This window comes from Lacerta agilis, chromosome 7, assembly GCF_009819535.1.
Source record: "Lacerta agilis isolate rLacAgi1 chromosome 7, rLacAgi1.pri, whole genome shotgun sequence".
NCBI classification, from domain to species: Eukaryota; Metazoa; Chordata; class Lepidosauria; order Squamata; family Lacertidae; genus Lacerta; species Lacerta agilis.
In genome coordinates, this window is record NC_046318.1 from 83123545 (window position 1) to 83139373 (window position 15829).

The following is a 15829-nucleotide window of genomic DNA, read 5'->3' on the forward strand; positions in this document are numbered from 1 at the left end:
GTGCCCAGTCCTGCTAGCTGATTCTTCGTGACTTGGGGGACATTCCAGTATTAGGACTTAGCTCAGGCTTCCTCAGACTCGGCCCTCCAGATGTTTTTGGCCTACAACTCCCATGATCCCTAGCTAGCAGGACTAGTGGGCAGGGGTGATGGGAATTGTAGTCTCAAAACATCTGGAGGGCCGAGTTTGAGGAAGTCTGACTTAGCTGAAAGGGAATTCCATGTAGCACATCTGATTCCCACAGCCTTGCATGAGCTAGCACCAATTTAAATACAGCAGAGACAATCGGGGTTTGATGTCCATAGCACCAAATAAACAAAACAGGCACAGACCTATTTCATTCTACATGGTTCTTCTGTTCCAGAGAGATTTTTTCTTCCTGGTTCACCGTACTTCTGGTGAACCAGGAAGAAACCAGCATGGTTTAAAATAGCTTTGAGGAAAAATGGTTGTTCGTTCTTTATTGTTATTTAATTACTCGGTGCTGAAGATTGGTTGGTTGTTGTTGTCGTTTTAAGTTAATCCAGTGGAATAGAAAGGTCGGCCATTTTGCACAGGAGAGAATCAGCACTGTCTTCAAATCTTATTTATTTAACTTATTTCTTTTGCACTGAAAACATTGTTTTTTCCGTTTGAGGCGGTTTGCAATCTTAAAGCGAGAGCTTGCGGCCCAGCAGAGGGGGGAGCAAGGGAGGAAAATGGTAAAAACAGGGTAACAGTTCCTACACAATTCCATACTGACCACAGAGGGAGCCAGGTTTGGGAGGAGAGGGGCGAAACTGCAGGTGGACCCTGTCAAGCCTCACCTGCATAGATTATGTAGGCAGGTGAAAGATAGGCAGAAAGTTACACCAAGGATGGCTAGTGTGTTTGGCCTGCAGATGTTGCGCTATAACTCCCCACCCCCCCTGACCAGTCGCCATGTTGGCTGGGGGCTGATGGGAGTTTGAAACAATGCTAGGGGACACAGTTTGGTACAGCTGAGTTTGAAAATACAACTTCAGGCTGGAGGCGGGCATGTTCTCCCGAGCTCACCTCCAGTTGACTTGGAAATGACCTGAGATCTCCCCACACAAAAAAAAAGTGTTTGGAAGTCATTCTTCCAAGCTGTTCCATTAAAAAAAAAAGTTCCTTGCCAGTCCCCCTCCTACTGTGGTACCTTCAATGAACAGTGATAAATTTTACATGTATCGTAAATGCATCTAAATAAATATGGGCTGGTGCTACCGTGCGAGAATGTTTGTCTTCTTTGTTCCTACTTTGGGGGGTTTCCGGGGCAAATTCGACCACGTTTCAAACATTTGCCCATTGCACCTTTTTGCTTCTCATCAGGTGTGTGGAGTTAAACTATGGAACTCCCACCCACAGGATGCAGCGATGGGCCCCCGACGTGGGTGGGTTGAAAAGAGGATTGGAACTAATCCAGTGTGGAGTCTAACCTTTTACTCCTGGCAACTCCTGCAGCCAAGCTGGCAGCAGACGTCTTGTTCTGCTTTCCTTTGGACCACGTCGGCAAAGGGGGGGATACAGGGGCGTAGGATTGGGGTCGGTGGGGTCGGGCCGCTCCGGGTGTCATCCTGGGGGGTGTGTGACGAAAACTGCTCCCCCCCCCCGCGGGTGCATGGCATGGCTGTCACTCCGGACGCCAGATAATAAATTTGCAACCACAGGATAGCTTGGATGGCTTTAGAAGGGAAATAGACCATTTATTGCAATAGATGGGGACTCACATGTGGTGAGAAGTAAAGGTAAAAGGACCCCTGACCATTAGGTCCAGTCATGTCCGACTCTGGGGTTGTGGCGCTCATCTCGCTTTACTGGCCGAGGGAGCCGGCGTACAGCTTCTGGGTCACGTGGCCAGGATGACTAAGCCGCTTCTGGCGAACCAGAGAAGCACACGGAAACGCCGTTTACCTTCCCCTCCAGAACGGTACCTATTTATCTACTTGCACTTTGACTTGCTTTCAAACTGCTAGGTTGGCAGGAGTAGGGACCGAGCAATGGGAGCTCACCCTGTCGCAGGGATTCGAACCGCCGACCTTCTGATCGGCAAGCCCAAGAGGCTCAGTGGTTTAGACCAGTGTTCCCCAACCTTCGGCCTCCAGCTGTTTTTGGCCTACAACTCCCATCATCCCTGACCACTGGCCTTGCTAGCTAGAGATGATGGGAGCTGTAGTCCAAAAACAGCTGGAGGCCCAAGGTTGGGGAACACTGGTTTAGACCACAGCACCACCCACGTCCCTGATTCCACATGTGCAGAAGGTCTAACAAGGAAGCTTCTTTTTACATATATAATAATAATTTTATTAGTTTTCAATTACAGTCCAATAATATTTCAATATTAATAACTTCTATTTGTGTTGCCACATTAAATGATTTATAAAACTGCAAGTGAGGAACTCAAACTATATCCTTATTCTCCCAGTGTGTGGCAATTATTCTGTCCATGGTGTTTCTTCCTGTCCTTGTAAGATGTTACCGTTATCCGTCATGCCTTGGGCAGAGCCGATATCCCATTGTTGTTCCGGAAATTTATCCCTTGCTCTGTCCCCCCAAAAAATTAAAGGAAAAAACAACTGGATGTACATTTCCAAAATATAAGATGAAAAACAGGTAAAATAAAACCTACATTCAGCAACAGTGTTTTGTGTTGTGTAGGCTCCTATGATGTAAGTAATGGGCCCCCAATCATTTTACGTTAGAGTTTAATAATTATTTCACTATTAATATGCTTCTACTAAATTGTATTTCAGTTCAAGAATTACTTTGATAAAATACATATTTTGTTGTGTGCAAATGTACTCAACACAAAATAACAGTGACAATTGGTTGTTGACAAAGGACAGCTGGACATATAAAGGGCCCCATTACCTTCAGTAGTTTAGGGCCTCATCAAACCTCAATCCGCCCCTGGTCCCGTGCTTTGTTGTTTTGCACCGAGAACTTTTAACAACAGCTGCAAAAGTTGTTCTGCCCTGATAAATAAACTTCCTAACAAGGAAGCTTTTCTGCACCCTCAAAGTTTTGCTGTCCTCACCTGAGCTCTTGCAGCTGAGATGCAGGTGGGACAGTCTGTCAGACCAAATAGCGGGTTGGTCCACAAAACAATGCTCCAGTGCGCAAATGCTCTTTAACGATGCTTAATCCTCCGTTTGTTCAGTGGATTTAAACGCACATACTTCTGCCATTAGACACCGGAGGAAGAGCTGGGACTACCAAAAGGACAGTTACAAAAGAAGGCTTAGCAGAGGGTGAGAACGACATGCTTGGGGCAGCAAGAGAAGAAGTGTGCCTGCAAACAAAAGCTCATACCACGAACAAACTTAGTTGGTCTCTAAGAAGAGTTTGGATTTGATATCCTGCTTTATCACTACCCGAAGGAGTCTCCAAGCGGCTCACATTCTCCTTTTCCCTTCCTCCCCCACAACAAACACTCTGTGAGGTGAGTGGGGCTGAGAGACTTCAGAGAAGTGTGACTAGCCCAAGGTCACCCAGCAGCTGCATGTGGAGGAGCGGAGACGCGAACCCGGTTCCCCAGATGACGAGTCTACCGCTCTTCACCACCACACCACACTGGCTCTAAGGTGCTACTGCAAGGAATTTTTTTATTTTATTTTGCAAAGATCATTCTATTGTAAAGTTGGAAGGGACCTTAAGGGACAATTCAAAGTGTTGGTGCTGACCTTTAAAGCCCTAAACGGCCTCGGTCCTGTATACCTGAAGAAGCATCTCCACCCCCATCGTCCATCCCAGACACTGAGGTCCAGCTCCGAGGGCCTTCTGGCGGTTCCCTCCCTGCGAGAAGTGAGGTTACAGGGAACCAGGCAGAGGGCCTTCTCGGTAGTGGCGCCCGCCCTGTGAAACGCCCTCCCATCAGATGTCAAGGAAATAAACAACTATCTGACTTTTAGAAGACATCTGAAGGCAGCCCTGTTTAGGGATGTTTTTAATGTTTGATCTTTTCTCACTTTTTAAAATTATTATTAATATTCTGTTGGGAGCCGCCCAGAGTGGCTGGGAAAACCCAGCCATAAGGGCGGGGTATAAATAATAAATTATTATTGTTATTGTTATTGTTATTGTTATTGTTATTGTTATTGTTATTGTTATTTATACCCCCTGCAATGCAGATATCTTTTGCCCCAACACAGGAATCGAACCCACAACCCTGTGATTAAGAGTCTCACATTCTACCAACTGAGCTGTCCCAGGTCATCAGTTCTTCGGTGCAAAGCAGACAGCGGCATCTTGTCAGAGCTGAACAGCAGTTTACAGGCAACTAACCTATTGAATCAAAGAATTGTAGAAGCGACCCCAAGGGTCGCCCAGTCCAACCCCCTGACATGATACCTTCTTTACCGCTTCTCTGGCTCACGTTAACCTTATGGAGATGCGACATAGGATTAAATAGAGGAAGTTCCCTTATACCAAGTCAAAGTGTATTGTTCCATCTAAGTCAGTATTGTCTGCACTGACTCGCAGCGGCTCTCCAGGATTACTGACAGCGGACATTCCCAGCAGATCTATTACAAAGGAAATCTCATCTCCAACTATGTACAGATATCTAATTTCAGGCTTTCTTGGTAATCCTGCTGTTTTGGACTTCATTCAAACCAAATATCGGCCTTCTCAACGGCTAGGAAGTACCTTAAGCATTTTTGTGGGAGATTAGCAGCCAAATCTAACAATGCATATTTTTGCTAGTTAGCATAAGAAGGGGTTAAGACAAAAGAGCTATATTGCTGATAGGCAGACACTCTGACCATAGAAATGTCATTGGTAGAGAGGGCTCTCTGTGATGCCATTTCCCCTCCTCTCTTGAGCGGGAGGAATCAAAGAAGAATTTACTGTTCATCTTTCCTCTCTCTCTTCTACCAGCAATGGGAGCAGACACCTGCTCCAGTCTCAAATACTGTAAATATAAGTATTTTGTCTCCATTTAATTTTCTGCTGTTGCTGTTGAGAACCAATGCATGGCTATGAGTAAGTAAATCATAATTTAAACTTACTTCGCAGTCTGTTGCCTGATTCTTTGTTAAGCGAGGCAAGAAAAGAGGGAGACAGCATGCTTTGCAGCTGGAGTTACTTTAAGGAAGGCTACTCAGCCTATTTCTATATACTTGCCGTGTTTCTGCTAAGGATGGGAATTTGAACTCCGCTCAGTTTATGTTCAACCCACACACATGGGTGCCTGGAGGAATTAATTGCAATTAATATATCCTCTCCTACCTATTAAACCCATCTCACAATTTTAAGGTGCAACGCTGATATAGAAATGATCCCTGTGAATCACTGTTTTATTGCTGCTAACTTTGGGTTTTTTGCCAGAACAGGGCGGTGGCTGTAAAAGGGATCAGGGCATGAATGAGATCTTCTGTACTTCAAAGTACACATGTTCAGAAGTTCATCTCCGCAGATACCCAAATAAACACAATGATTTCAAAGGGATTTAAGTCCCACAAGGTGAGAGCGACTGCATTGAATGCCGCTCAAGGCAGCTGCTTTGACCAGCTTGCAGGGTGTGACGATGTCAGGAATGAGCCAGCTCCAAGTGAAGGTTTGCAGCCAACTGCAGAAAGCAGCCAGGAACAGAGAGGCTTGGGTGTTAGTCAGGCAGGGGAGAGCTGGAAGCTGCAAACTTTGGCTCTTCCTGACCTTGATGAGCAGACAGATAAGGCACTGGCTCCTAGCTGTCAACTTTTCCCTTTTTTTAAGGGAAATTCCCTTATTCCGAATAGGATTCCTCGCAAGAAAAGGGAAAAGTTGACAGCTATGCAGTAGCTGAGAGCAGGCGTCAACACAGCCAAAGCTTGCCGGTAGCTCAAATAGGCACGAATAGACAAGGAGACAGTTTGTCAGAAAAGGAAGAGGCTGGAGCTAATCCAATAAGTCTGAGGAGTTGGCGAATGGGAGGGCTGCTATAGGAAGCAAAACAAGAGGTGCAAGGGGTGTCGGTTTAATATATTCTGTCGACACTGGAAGAAATCTTCAGAAGGGTCATCTTGAGTAATGATGCCAGAGGCTTTGTTTCTGCAATAAATCCTCCTTTTTAATTATCTACGCTTACTATGTTATCAAGCTGGGAACCTGGACTCCTGACAGGCGATGTGTCTTGAATATTTCCCCCCAAAAGCACAGAGATTATTTGCAAGGCACTAAGCATCCCATGCCTGAGATCTTCCACAAGGACAGAGTGTGTGCAGCTGATATTTTACAATTTTTTATGTGCTATAAGCCGCCCAGAGTGGCTGGCGAAACCCAGCCAGATGGGCAGGGTATAAATAATAAAAGTATTATTATTATTATTATGAGAGCTACAAGTAAATATAAAGGTAATCGCAGGGCTAGAGAGGCAGTGTGGTGTAATGGTTAGAGTGCTGCACTAGGACCTGGGAGACCAGGGTTCAAATCCCCACCTGGCCATTAAGCTCACTGGGAAACCTTGGGCAAGCTACACCACAGGGTTGTTGTGGAGATAGGGACTGGCAGGGCTCTGAGGAGTGCGTGACGGAGGCATGGGACCGAGGGAGGGACCCAGGAGAGGGGAACAGTGATTTATGGGGTGTGACGCCACCTGCAAGGCAGGAGACGAGAGGAGTCACCACAGTCCGAGGCAGAGGAAGGGTGGCGGAAGGGGTGGTTGAAGTCAGGGACATTTCAGGAGGGGCTTAAAAAGGGGAAAACAGCATAGACAGGGTATATAAGATGGACGAGGGGAGGGACCCCACTGTTGCTGCAAGTTGCTCTGTAGGGCCCAGGCCTGTGGACAGCTGCCTAGAGGCTAGAAGCATATCTGGAACAATGTGGAAGCTGTTGCAAGCGTTTCTCTTGCCACCCAAAAGTTACCGGTAACTGTCAGACGTGTGCTTCTTCCTTCTCTGGGACAGGGCTTGACACGTGGAGGATTAAAGAAAGGGGTGGGGGGCAGGTGAGGAACCAGGTGATCTCCTTGGAATGTAAATGCAATGAAACTCTGAGACCAGAGGGAAGAAACGGTGCAGGAGGATTTGAAGAAATTCAAAGAATATTTGAAACGGCGTGAAAAGATAGACATTTGAAATAAAAATCAGAGGACATATAAGGCTACATTAATGCCAGAAGTTAGATTAAAATAGGATATAAGAAGTAGTTAGAAATATGTTATGCTTATTTTTATTAGGATTAAGATTAGAGTTATGATCATTGGTTATAAAGATTAAGATTAAATGAGAAGGAGGATTTTACAATGTTATAAAGTTACCAAAGAAGATTAGAAATGAACGCAGAAGAGAGGATGCGAGGAGGTCCCCAAACAATGTTAGGAATAAGATAAGGATAGTTAGATAAGTGTATGTTTGTTAAGATTTTTGTATTTTTTGTAGTTTTGTAGTTTTGTTGTTGTTTTGTTGTATTTTGTATTTTGTGTGTGTTTTATAGCTAAAATTTAATAAATTCTTTATTTAAAAAAGGAATGTAAATGCAATGAATAAAATAGATTAATAAATTAAAAGTGATATGGGGACGTTGGGTTGGACTGGGCTGAGAAAAGATTGAAAGTCGAGTGCTGGGACTCAACAGAACGTCACAGGAGGTTTACCTGGGTGAGTCTCGGTGGAAGACACAAGTCCTAGGCTCCGCTTAAAGAGCACTTAAAGCAGGGCCGTCTTAAGCATATTCGGCGCCGTGGTGCAAAGCTCCCTCCGGCGCTCCCCCCCCCTTTCCCAGAGTTGTCCACCATTTTTTAGGGAGGACGGCGCTGCCGGCGAGGCTGGAGGAGGCAGGCAGTGGCTGGAGGGTATCTCCTCTGGCGGGGAAGAGGCGGAGGCTGGACACAGCGCCTTCCGGCTCAGCTGGCCGCTTTGTGCCAGGGTGGCCGCGGCAGACGGAGGCTCCAGGCGCGGCGCTGTTTCAGCATGGCATGGCGGTGAGCTGATGCTGGGAGGTGCCACGTCCAGCCTCCGCCTCTTCCCAGGCACCTTCCAGAACTTGGCACCCTGGCGCCCCGCACCGCTAGCCTCTATGGGTAAGACACCCCTGACTTAGAATCATAGAATCCTAGAGTTGGAAGAGACCACCAGGGCCATCCAGTCCAACCCCCTGCCAAGCAGGAAACACCATCAAAGCATTCCTGACAGATGGCTGTCAAGCCTCCGCTTAAAGACCTCCAAAGAAGGAGACTCCACCACACTCCTTGGCAGCAAATCCCACTGTCCAACAGCTCTAACTGTCAGGAAGTTCTTCCTAATGTTTAGGTGGAATCTTCTTTCTTGTAGTTTGAATCCATTGCCCCGTGTCCACTTCTCTGGAGCAGCGGAAGACAACCTTTCTCCCTCCTCTATATGACATCCTTTTATATATTTGAACATGGCTATCATATCACCCCTTAACCTTCTCTTCTCCAGGCTAAACATACCCAGCTCCCTAAGCCGTTCCTCATAAGGCATTGTTTCCAGGCCTTGGACCATTTTGGTATCTCTCTGGAAAGGTATAGGCTCAATAGGGAAAGCTCGGAGGGCAACAACTGAGCCATGATGAAAGGCAAAACTGCGAAGGACATGACAAAACTCGAAACTTAGATCACCTCTGGACTGTCGGCTGTTTTGCGCGATGGATTAAATCTCACTCCGGGAATTTAGATCTCTGCAATTAAAGTGGATTGTTGTGCTCTGATGCAACAAATCCATCTATACGACAGCCATCTTCAACTATCTCGAGGGCTGCCCCATGGAAAATGGAGCAAGCTTGTTTTCTCCCGCTCTGGAGGGTAGGACTCGAACCCATGGCTTCAAGTGACAAGAAAGGCGATTCCAACTAAACATCAGGGAAAAAATTTCTAGCGGTAAGAGCTGTTTCACAGTGGAACGGTCTCCCTCAGGAGGTTGTGGACTCTCCTTCCTTGGAGGTTTCTAAGCAGAGGTTGGGTGGCCATGTGTCCTGGATGCTCTAGCTGAGATTCCTGCATTGCCGGGGTTGGACTAGATGACCCTCAGGGGTCCCTCTATTACAATTCTATTAAATTCTGCACAATTCTATCCAGTCCACTTTTACATATAAAAAAAAAAGATTTTGGGGTCAGGAAACTGATGAAATCACGCACGAAACAGTGTGGGATAATTTACTGATCAATGGGAATTTATTATTATTTATTCGGTTTACATCCTAACTACATCCTACACTGCTATAGAAGCTCAAAATAGTGAACTGCTCAAAAAAAGTCCCTGACTAAGCCAACATCCAATTTCGGCTCTAACACTATCCACTGGAATATACTGGTTTATATAAATAGGTAATCCTACTTAACTTTTCCCCCACATTGTAAATTATAAGGATAAAAGTCAATCAAATGTGAGTATCATTCCATTTGTTTTAATAATTCGATTTGCACTGTTCGACATGAAAGTTAATGCAGTTAAGGAATCACATGAATAAATCTGGTTCTTGTACAAAAAGAGTTACTGATTTAACCGAGGTTCTAATTATAAAGCAGAACAAAGGAGCCATATAAGCTATCTACACAAGTAAATCAGGATGGATTGCTCACTGTTGTATAAACTGCCTGCAAACAGGTTGCGGTAGGCGTTCAACAAAAACGGGGGCATCGTATAATTTCAGCATAAGCTTCGTGCAAGAAGTTAGGATAAATGCTCGATAAAGGGAGAGGTTTTCTGGAGGAGTACTTCATTCCTACAAAGAGAATCATGCAAACCCTGTCTCTACGTGCAACAGATCCATTTCAGACAGCCCCACATTGAGAGGGGAGATTTTAAGGGGGGTTCCAGAGGAGTTCTGGTGACTGCTCTCAGAATGCTGCCTGGCTGTTGGGAGCCGTGATCAGGTGTGCATAAAGGCACATCTTTTAAGTGTTCAGTCACACTTCCGCTTGACCTGCATTTTTATTGTATTCTGTAGCGATTCCTTTCCCCATGTACGGGAGATTTTCTCGTTGCTCTGCAGCTGGGCCTTGCGAAACTCCGACCTTACCCCCTTTCTGAATCTTATCGGATGCACAGGAAATCCGAAGAAGGGTTTTGCTGCTAAAGGAGCTTCAGTGCGGAGGGCGAGATAGGGTTTTCGCAAGGCACAGTCATGAAACAATGAGAAAAGCTCTCGGACCAGGGGGAAATTAACTAGAAAACAATACGATAAAAAATACAAGTCATGTGAAAGTCTCGCTGCCTTTCCCTGCGGAAAACTGCTCTTTAGTGCTCAATCAGAGACAACAGCAATCTGGGTTTGCCGTGAATTGCTGTTTGTTCAGGTTTAGAGCTAAAGAGCAGGTTTTCCCTGGGAAAGGAGTGGGGCAAGGGGGAAACTGCTTGGAACTGTGTTTTCTAAACATGGGATCAGCCATGAAAGGCAGAATCAGATTCTCTGATTCTCTTTACAGCCAGGAGAAGCAGGTAGGCCGGCACTTTTCACAGCGCAAAGCATTTTCGCCCCCGTTTCCTTCACCTGATGAGAACAGGAGTCTGCAATTGTAGGAGGAGAGGTGGATGCACAGCCCAACTGAGATAGCGAAGCCAAGTGGGGCTTGATCAAGGAGTTGTTGTCGTTTGCACACACACACACACACACACACACACACACACACACCAAGATCTTCTGCCTTTGCCTTCTGAATCACAGTCCCGGCCGGAGGAGGATGAAGAAGGAAACAGCTGAGGTCCCCACCGTGATGTAGCTGATCTGCATGTCGGCTGCCCCATCATGGTTGCAGAGGTCCGTGTTGCAGCAGGTCACCGGGCGGGTCAAGCCAATCCCATCCACGTCGGACGGAATGCATCTCGAAGAACAAGACCGCGTGACGGTCGAATCGCCCTGGAACGGGTACACTGCAAATGCAAGTGGCAAGACAGATCAGCCCCTGCCATACCTGTCAAGTTTCGGATTTGAAAATAAGTCTCACCTATCCCGGGGACAGTCACATGTCAGTGGTGGGCGGAGCCAGAAGCAAAAGTGGGCGGAGCAGCAATGTAAACTCCAAGCGGGCTCGGAGCGGAGCAAAGAGGAGGGCAGCCAGCAAAGAGGAGGGCAGCCATGTGCTCCGCACAATGGAGCCCCATCGTCTTCTTGTCTGATCCCATCAAAACAGGACAGGAAGCAGCAGCTGCTCAAAGGCAGCCAGGCTCCGCCCGCCAGCTAACCCTATTGGCCGGCTGAGGGGCTCAGCGGCAACGGACAGGGGCTGATGCAGGGGGAGGAATACACCCCCCTGTAAGCATGGGAAACGGCTCCCACTTGCTTTGAGGGCTGAGGCTTTTCTCTCCAAGTAGGCGAGGTCTTCCCACCCAGTCCCTGGCCAGCAGGGGAGGAGCTGCTTCCATTAAAAACGGGAAATTTAAGGGAAATAAAAAAATAAGGGAGAGCAGCGGGAAACTGCTTAAAATAAGGGAGAATCCCGGGGAAAACGGGATACTTGACAGCACTGGCCCCTGCCATCCACGCCTCTCCGAAATCCACCGCGGTGCTGCAGGTACAGGGTCCTCTGAGCCTCCTCTGTGCAGTTGTGAATTTTTCCACAGCTGGGAAGTGGAGGCTGTTGGTACCCTGCCAATGGGGTAAGGGAACAAGGAGGTTCGGAATCTTCAAATCACGCATTGCAGGGGATTGGGCGACATGACCCCTTGGGTCCGCTTCCAACTCTGCAGTGCTAGGATTGTCTGCGAAACAAAATTTAAAAAATTCCTTCCAGTAGCACCTTGTTGTTGTTTAGTCGTTTAGCCGTGTCCGACTCTTCGTGACCCCATGGACCAGAGCACGCCAGGCACTCCTGTCTCCCACTGCCTCCCGCAGTTTGGTCAGACTCATGTTAGCAGCTTCGAGAACACTGTCCAACCATCTCGTCATCTGCCGTCCCCTTCTCCTTGTGCCCTCCATCTTTCCCAACATCAGGGTCTTTTCCAGGGAGTCTTCTCTTCTCATGAGGTGGCCAGAGTATTGGAGCACCTTAGAGACCAACTAAGTTTGTTATGGCATGAGCTTTCGTGTGCATGCACACTTCTTCAGATACACAAATGTGCATGAACATGAAAGCTCATACCAAGAACAAACTTAGTTGGCCTCTAAGGTGCTACTGGAAGGAATTTTTTTATTTTGTTTCGACTACGGCAGACCAACACGGCTACCTACCTGTAACTAGTATTCTCTGCGGTTGGGGAAAGACCTGAAGATCTAACCCAACTCTGCAGAGATAAGAAAGCACCTCTTCAGACAGTGCACCAGCGAGGAGGTGCTATGGAGGCTGGGTGGGTATGTTGGGTATGTTGGGAATTATGTATGAGAAGCCCACGGGCAGGAGCTGAGCACAACAACAACACAGACCCCACCCTCATTCCTCACAGCTGGTAATACTGGCTCCAACAGTCAAGGTAGGCCTTTGTGAATACAGTAGTAGCTACTGATATCCTGCACCAGACAGATTATTCTGGGTCCACCATGTCCTTCCCCGTTGATAGCCTTATATCTAGAACATTTATATAGGAAGAAATCAGCTGGATCTGGCCAAGATCCACACCCCAGTCCAGCACAGCTGAATGTTGGAAGATTCAGGGCAGATAACAGAAGGTCCAGCACAAACTATGGAACTCATTCCCACAGGAGGCAGAGATGGTCACCAACCTGGACAGTTTTAAAAAAGGATTTGGCAAATTCATAGAGGTTAAGGGAAAGGTAAGGGACCCCTGGATGGTTAATTCCAGTAAAAGGCGACTATGGGGTTGCGGCGCTCATCTCGCTTTCAGGCCAAGGGAGCCGGGATTTGCCCACACAGAGCTTTCCAGGTCATGTGGCCAGCATGACTAAACCGCTTCTGGCACAACGAAACACTGTGACGGAAGCCAGAGTGCATGGAAACGCTGCTTACCTTCCTGCCGCAGCGGTACCTTTTGAACTGCGAGGTTGGCAGGAGCTGGGACAGAGCAATGGGAGCTCACTCCGTCGCGGGGATTCGAACTGCCGACTTGACCGATCGGCAAGCCCAAGAGGCGCAGTGGTTTAGACCACAGCGCCAACCGTGTCATGGAGGAGAGGGCTGTTGATGACTACTAACCATGATGCCAATGTTTTGCCTCCACAGTTGGAGAAGAAGAAGAACAAGAGTTTGGATTTGATATCCCGCTTTATCACTACCCGAAGGAGTCTCAAAGCGGCCAACATTCTGCTTTCCCTTCCTCCCCCACAACAAACACTCTGTGAGGTGAGTATCCCAGTCACCCAGCAGCTGCATGTGGAGGAGCGGGGACGTGAACCCGGTTCACCAAATTACGAGTCTACCGCTCTTAACCAGTACACCACACTGGCTTCTGAATATCATTTGCTGGGAACTGCAGGAGGGTAGATTACTCATGTACTCGAATCCTGCTTGCAAGTTTCTCACGGCCATCTGCTCGGCCCCTGTGAGAAAAGGATGCTGGATTGGGTGAGCCATTGGCCTGATCCAGCAGGCTCGTCTTACGATTTTAGCCAAATGCCAACATGAGAACTCCACAAACAGGACTTGAGTTCAACCACGCTCTCCCCATTTGGGGGATCCCAGCCCAAGTCTTCGGAGGCAGGCTCTCTCGGAGAGTGGAAGGAGAACACAGCCAAGTCTCTCACCTTCTTCGCGGGAGTACATGGTAGTCTTGCACATGGTCTCATTCTGCAAGCAATTGTCCACCTTCATGCATTTTACGGCCGTTATAGGCTCCTGGCAAGAATAACACCGCAACGCCTGGGCTGTAGGGGAAAGGGTGACAGAAAAATCTTTACTAACACAAGTTGCCCGCAACTCTACCTTCTTGCTCAGTGCTCAAACCTGTTTCCAAATTTGAAAAGCTGAGAGCCAGCTTAGAGATCCCTTTAACTGTGGAGTTTTCTTCTATTTAAAGATAAGCGTTTGGGCAGGGGGTGCATCAGGACCAAGGTAAAAAAAGGGTAAAGGACCTCTGGACGGTTAAGTCCAGTCAAAGGCGACTATGGGGTTTCAGCGCTCATCTCGCTTTCAGGCCAAGGGAGCCGGCGTTTGTCCACAGACAGCTTTCCGGGTCATGTGGCCAGCAGGACTAAACCGCTTCTGGTGGAACAGGACACCGTGATGTAAGCCAGAGCACACCGAAACATCGTTTACCCTCTCTCTGAAATGGTACCTATTTATCTACTTGCACTGGTGCACTGGCGTAGCAAGCCCAGATGGTACCCGGTGTGGAAATTTGTTTGGCACCCCGTACAGACTGCACATGTGCGGCATCCCACACATGCGCAGTGCGTACGGGATGCAGCTTGCACGTCCAAGCCGCAGCCCGTAAGGAGCTGTACACCTGGGGGGAGGCAGGGACCATATTGCCACCCCTCCCAGAATGGCACCCGGGGCGATCCGCCCCCCCCTCCCGCCCCCTTCCTACACCACTGCACTGGCGTGCTTTGGAACTGCTAGGTTGGCAGGAGCTGGGACAGAGCAACGGGAGCTCACCCTGTCACGGGGATTCGAACCGCCGACCTTCTGATCGGCAAGCCCAAGAGGCTCGGTGGTTTACCAGGCACGTCCAACTCCCAAGAGACTGGGATCTACTCCCAGTATTAAAAAAAACTGGCATTGATCTACCCATTGTCATTGGAGAGAGGAGGAGCATGCATGGGGAGGGTGGGTTGCCCAGAGTTGTTGAGCTTTTTTGGGGGTAGGATTGCCCAGATTTCTTCAGCTTTTATTTGTTAACTTTTGGTAATCCCACAATTGATAAGGGTCCCGTGATCTACCAGGATCAGCTGGTGATCTACCAGTAGATCACGATCTACTGGTTGGACATGCCTGGTTTAGACCACAGGACCACAGAGCATGAGGAGAGGATATTTAGCTCTTCCCTCTCCAGCCACGTTCCCAAGGAAGACTCCCACTTCCACTTCTACCTGTGCTGTGTTTAGCCTTAGGGGAGGAAATTCCCATTGGAGCAGAGGTGAATACCCAATTTAGGATATTAGGCAGAGAAGACATGGCAGTCAATGTACGACGTTACCCTTTCCAAAAGGCAAAATGAAAGACAAGAAGAAACAATGGGTTTTGGGGCGTTACCAAAAAGGAAAAAAAAAATGCCTCCAAAGCTTACAAATTTATGTGCAAAACAAAATAAAATAAAAAATTCCTTCCAGTAGCACCTTAGAGACCCACTATGTTTGTTCTTGTATAATTTATGTGCATTTTCAGCACTTCAGCTCCAAACTTCATAGGAATGTATGAACCTGCCTTACACAGAGTCAGGTTACTGATGGCGCATCTAGTTCTGTATTGTCAACAGGCCGGGAAAGGGGAACCTGTGGCTCTCTACCTGATTTGTGGGACTACAACTCCCATCATCCCTTGCTGGCCAGGCCTGATGGGAGCGTTCGCCAATGAAATGCACATTTTATGCACATCTGTTGCGTAAGATACTCTTTTTGCGCATACTTTTTGAGCACTGTACATGCGCTGCAAAATCCAGAGGAGTGCATAACTTGACTGCAAGTTGCATTCTTGTCCACAAGCATATTTCGGAGCACTGGATTGGACCCAATGAATTCCTCCCCTGTTCTGAACACCAAGACCCTGTAAGGTGGACACAGATAAAACTTACCGTATTTTTCCGTGTAGAAAAATACTCCCCCATGTGGATCAAACCTATCCATTCTCAAAGAAATCAGCCCTGAGTGCTCACTAGAAGGACAGATCCTGAAGCTGAGGCTCCAGTACTTTGGCCACATCATGAGAAGAGAAGACTCCCTGGAAAAGACCCTGATGTTGGGAAAGATGGAGGGCACAAGGAGAAGGGGACGACAGAGGATGAGATGGTTGAAATCAGCCCTGAGGGCTCACTGGAAGGACATATCCTGAAATTGAGGC

General features: G+C 47.6%; 1 protein-coding gene across 1 annotated transcript; it reads right to left on the reverse strand.

Moving 5' to 3' along the window:
• Nucleotides 1-10538: 10538 nt before the first annotated feature.
• LOC117050489 (ly6/PLAUR domain-containing protein 2-like) lies at nt 10539-15615 on the reverse strand. Its single transcript, XM_033156156.1, has 3 exons — nt 15564-15615; nt 13576-13722; nt 10539-10811 (listed from the first exon to the last, which is right to left on the reverse strand). Exons 1-3 carry the CDS (start codon nt 15613-15615, stop codon nt 10600-10602), a joined length of 411 nt encoding a protein of 136 aa, XP_033012047.1. The 3' UTR covers nt 10539-10599.
• Nucleotides 15616-15829: the final 214 nt, after the last annotated feature.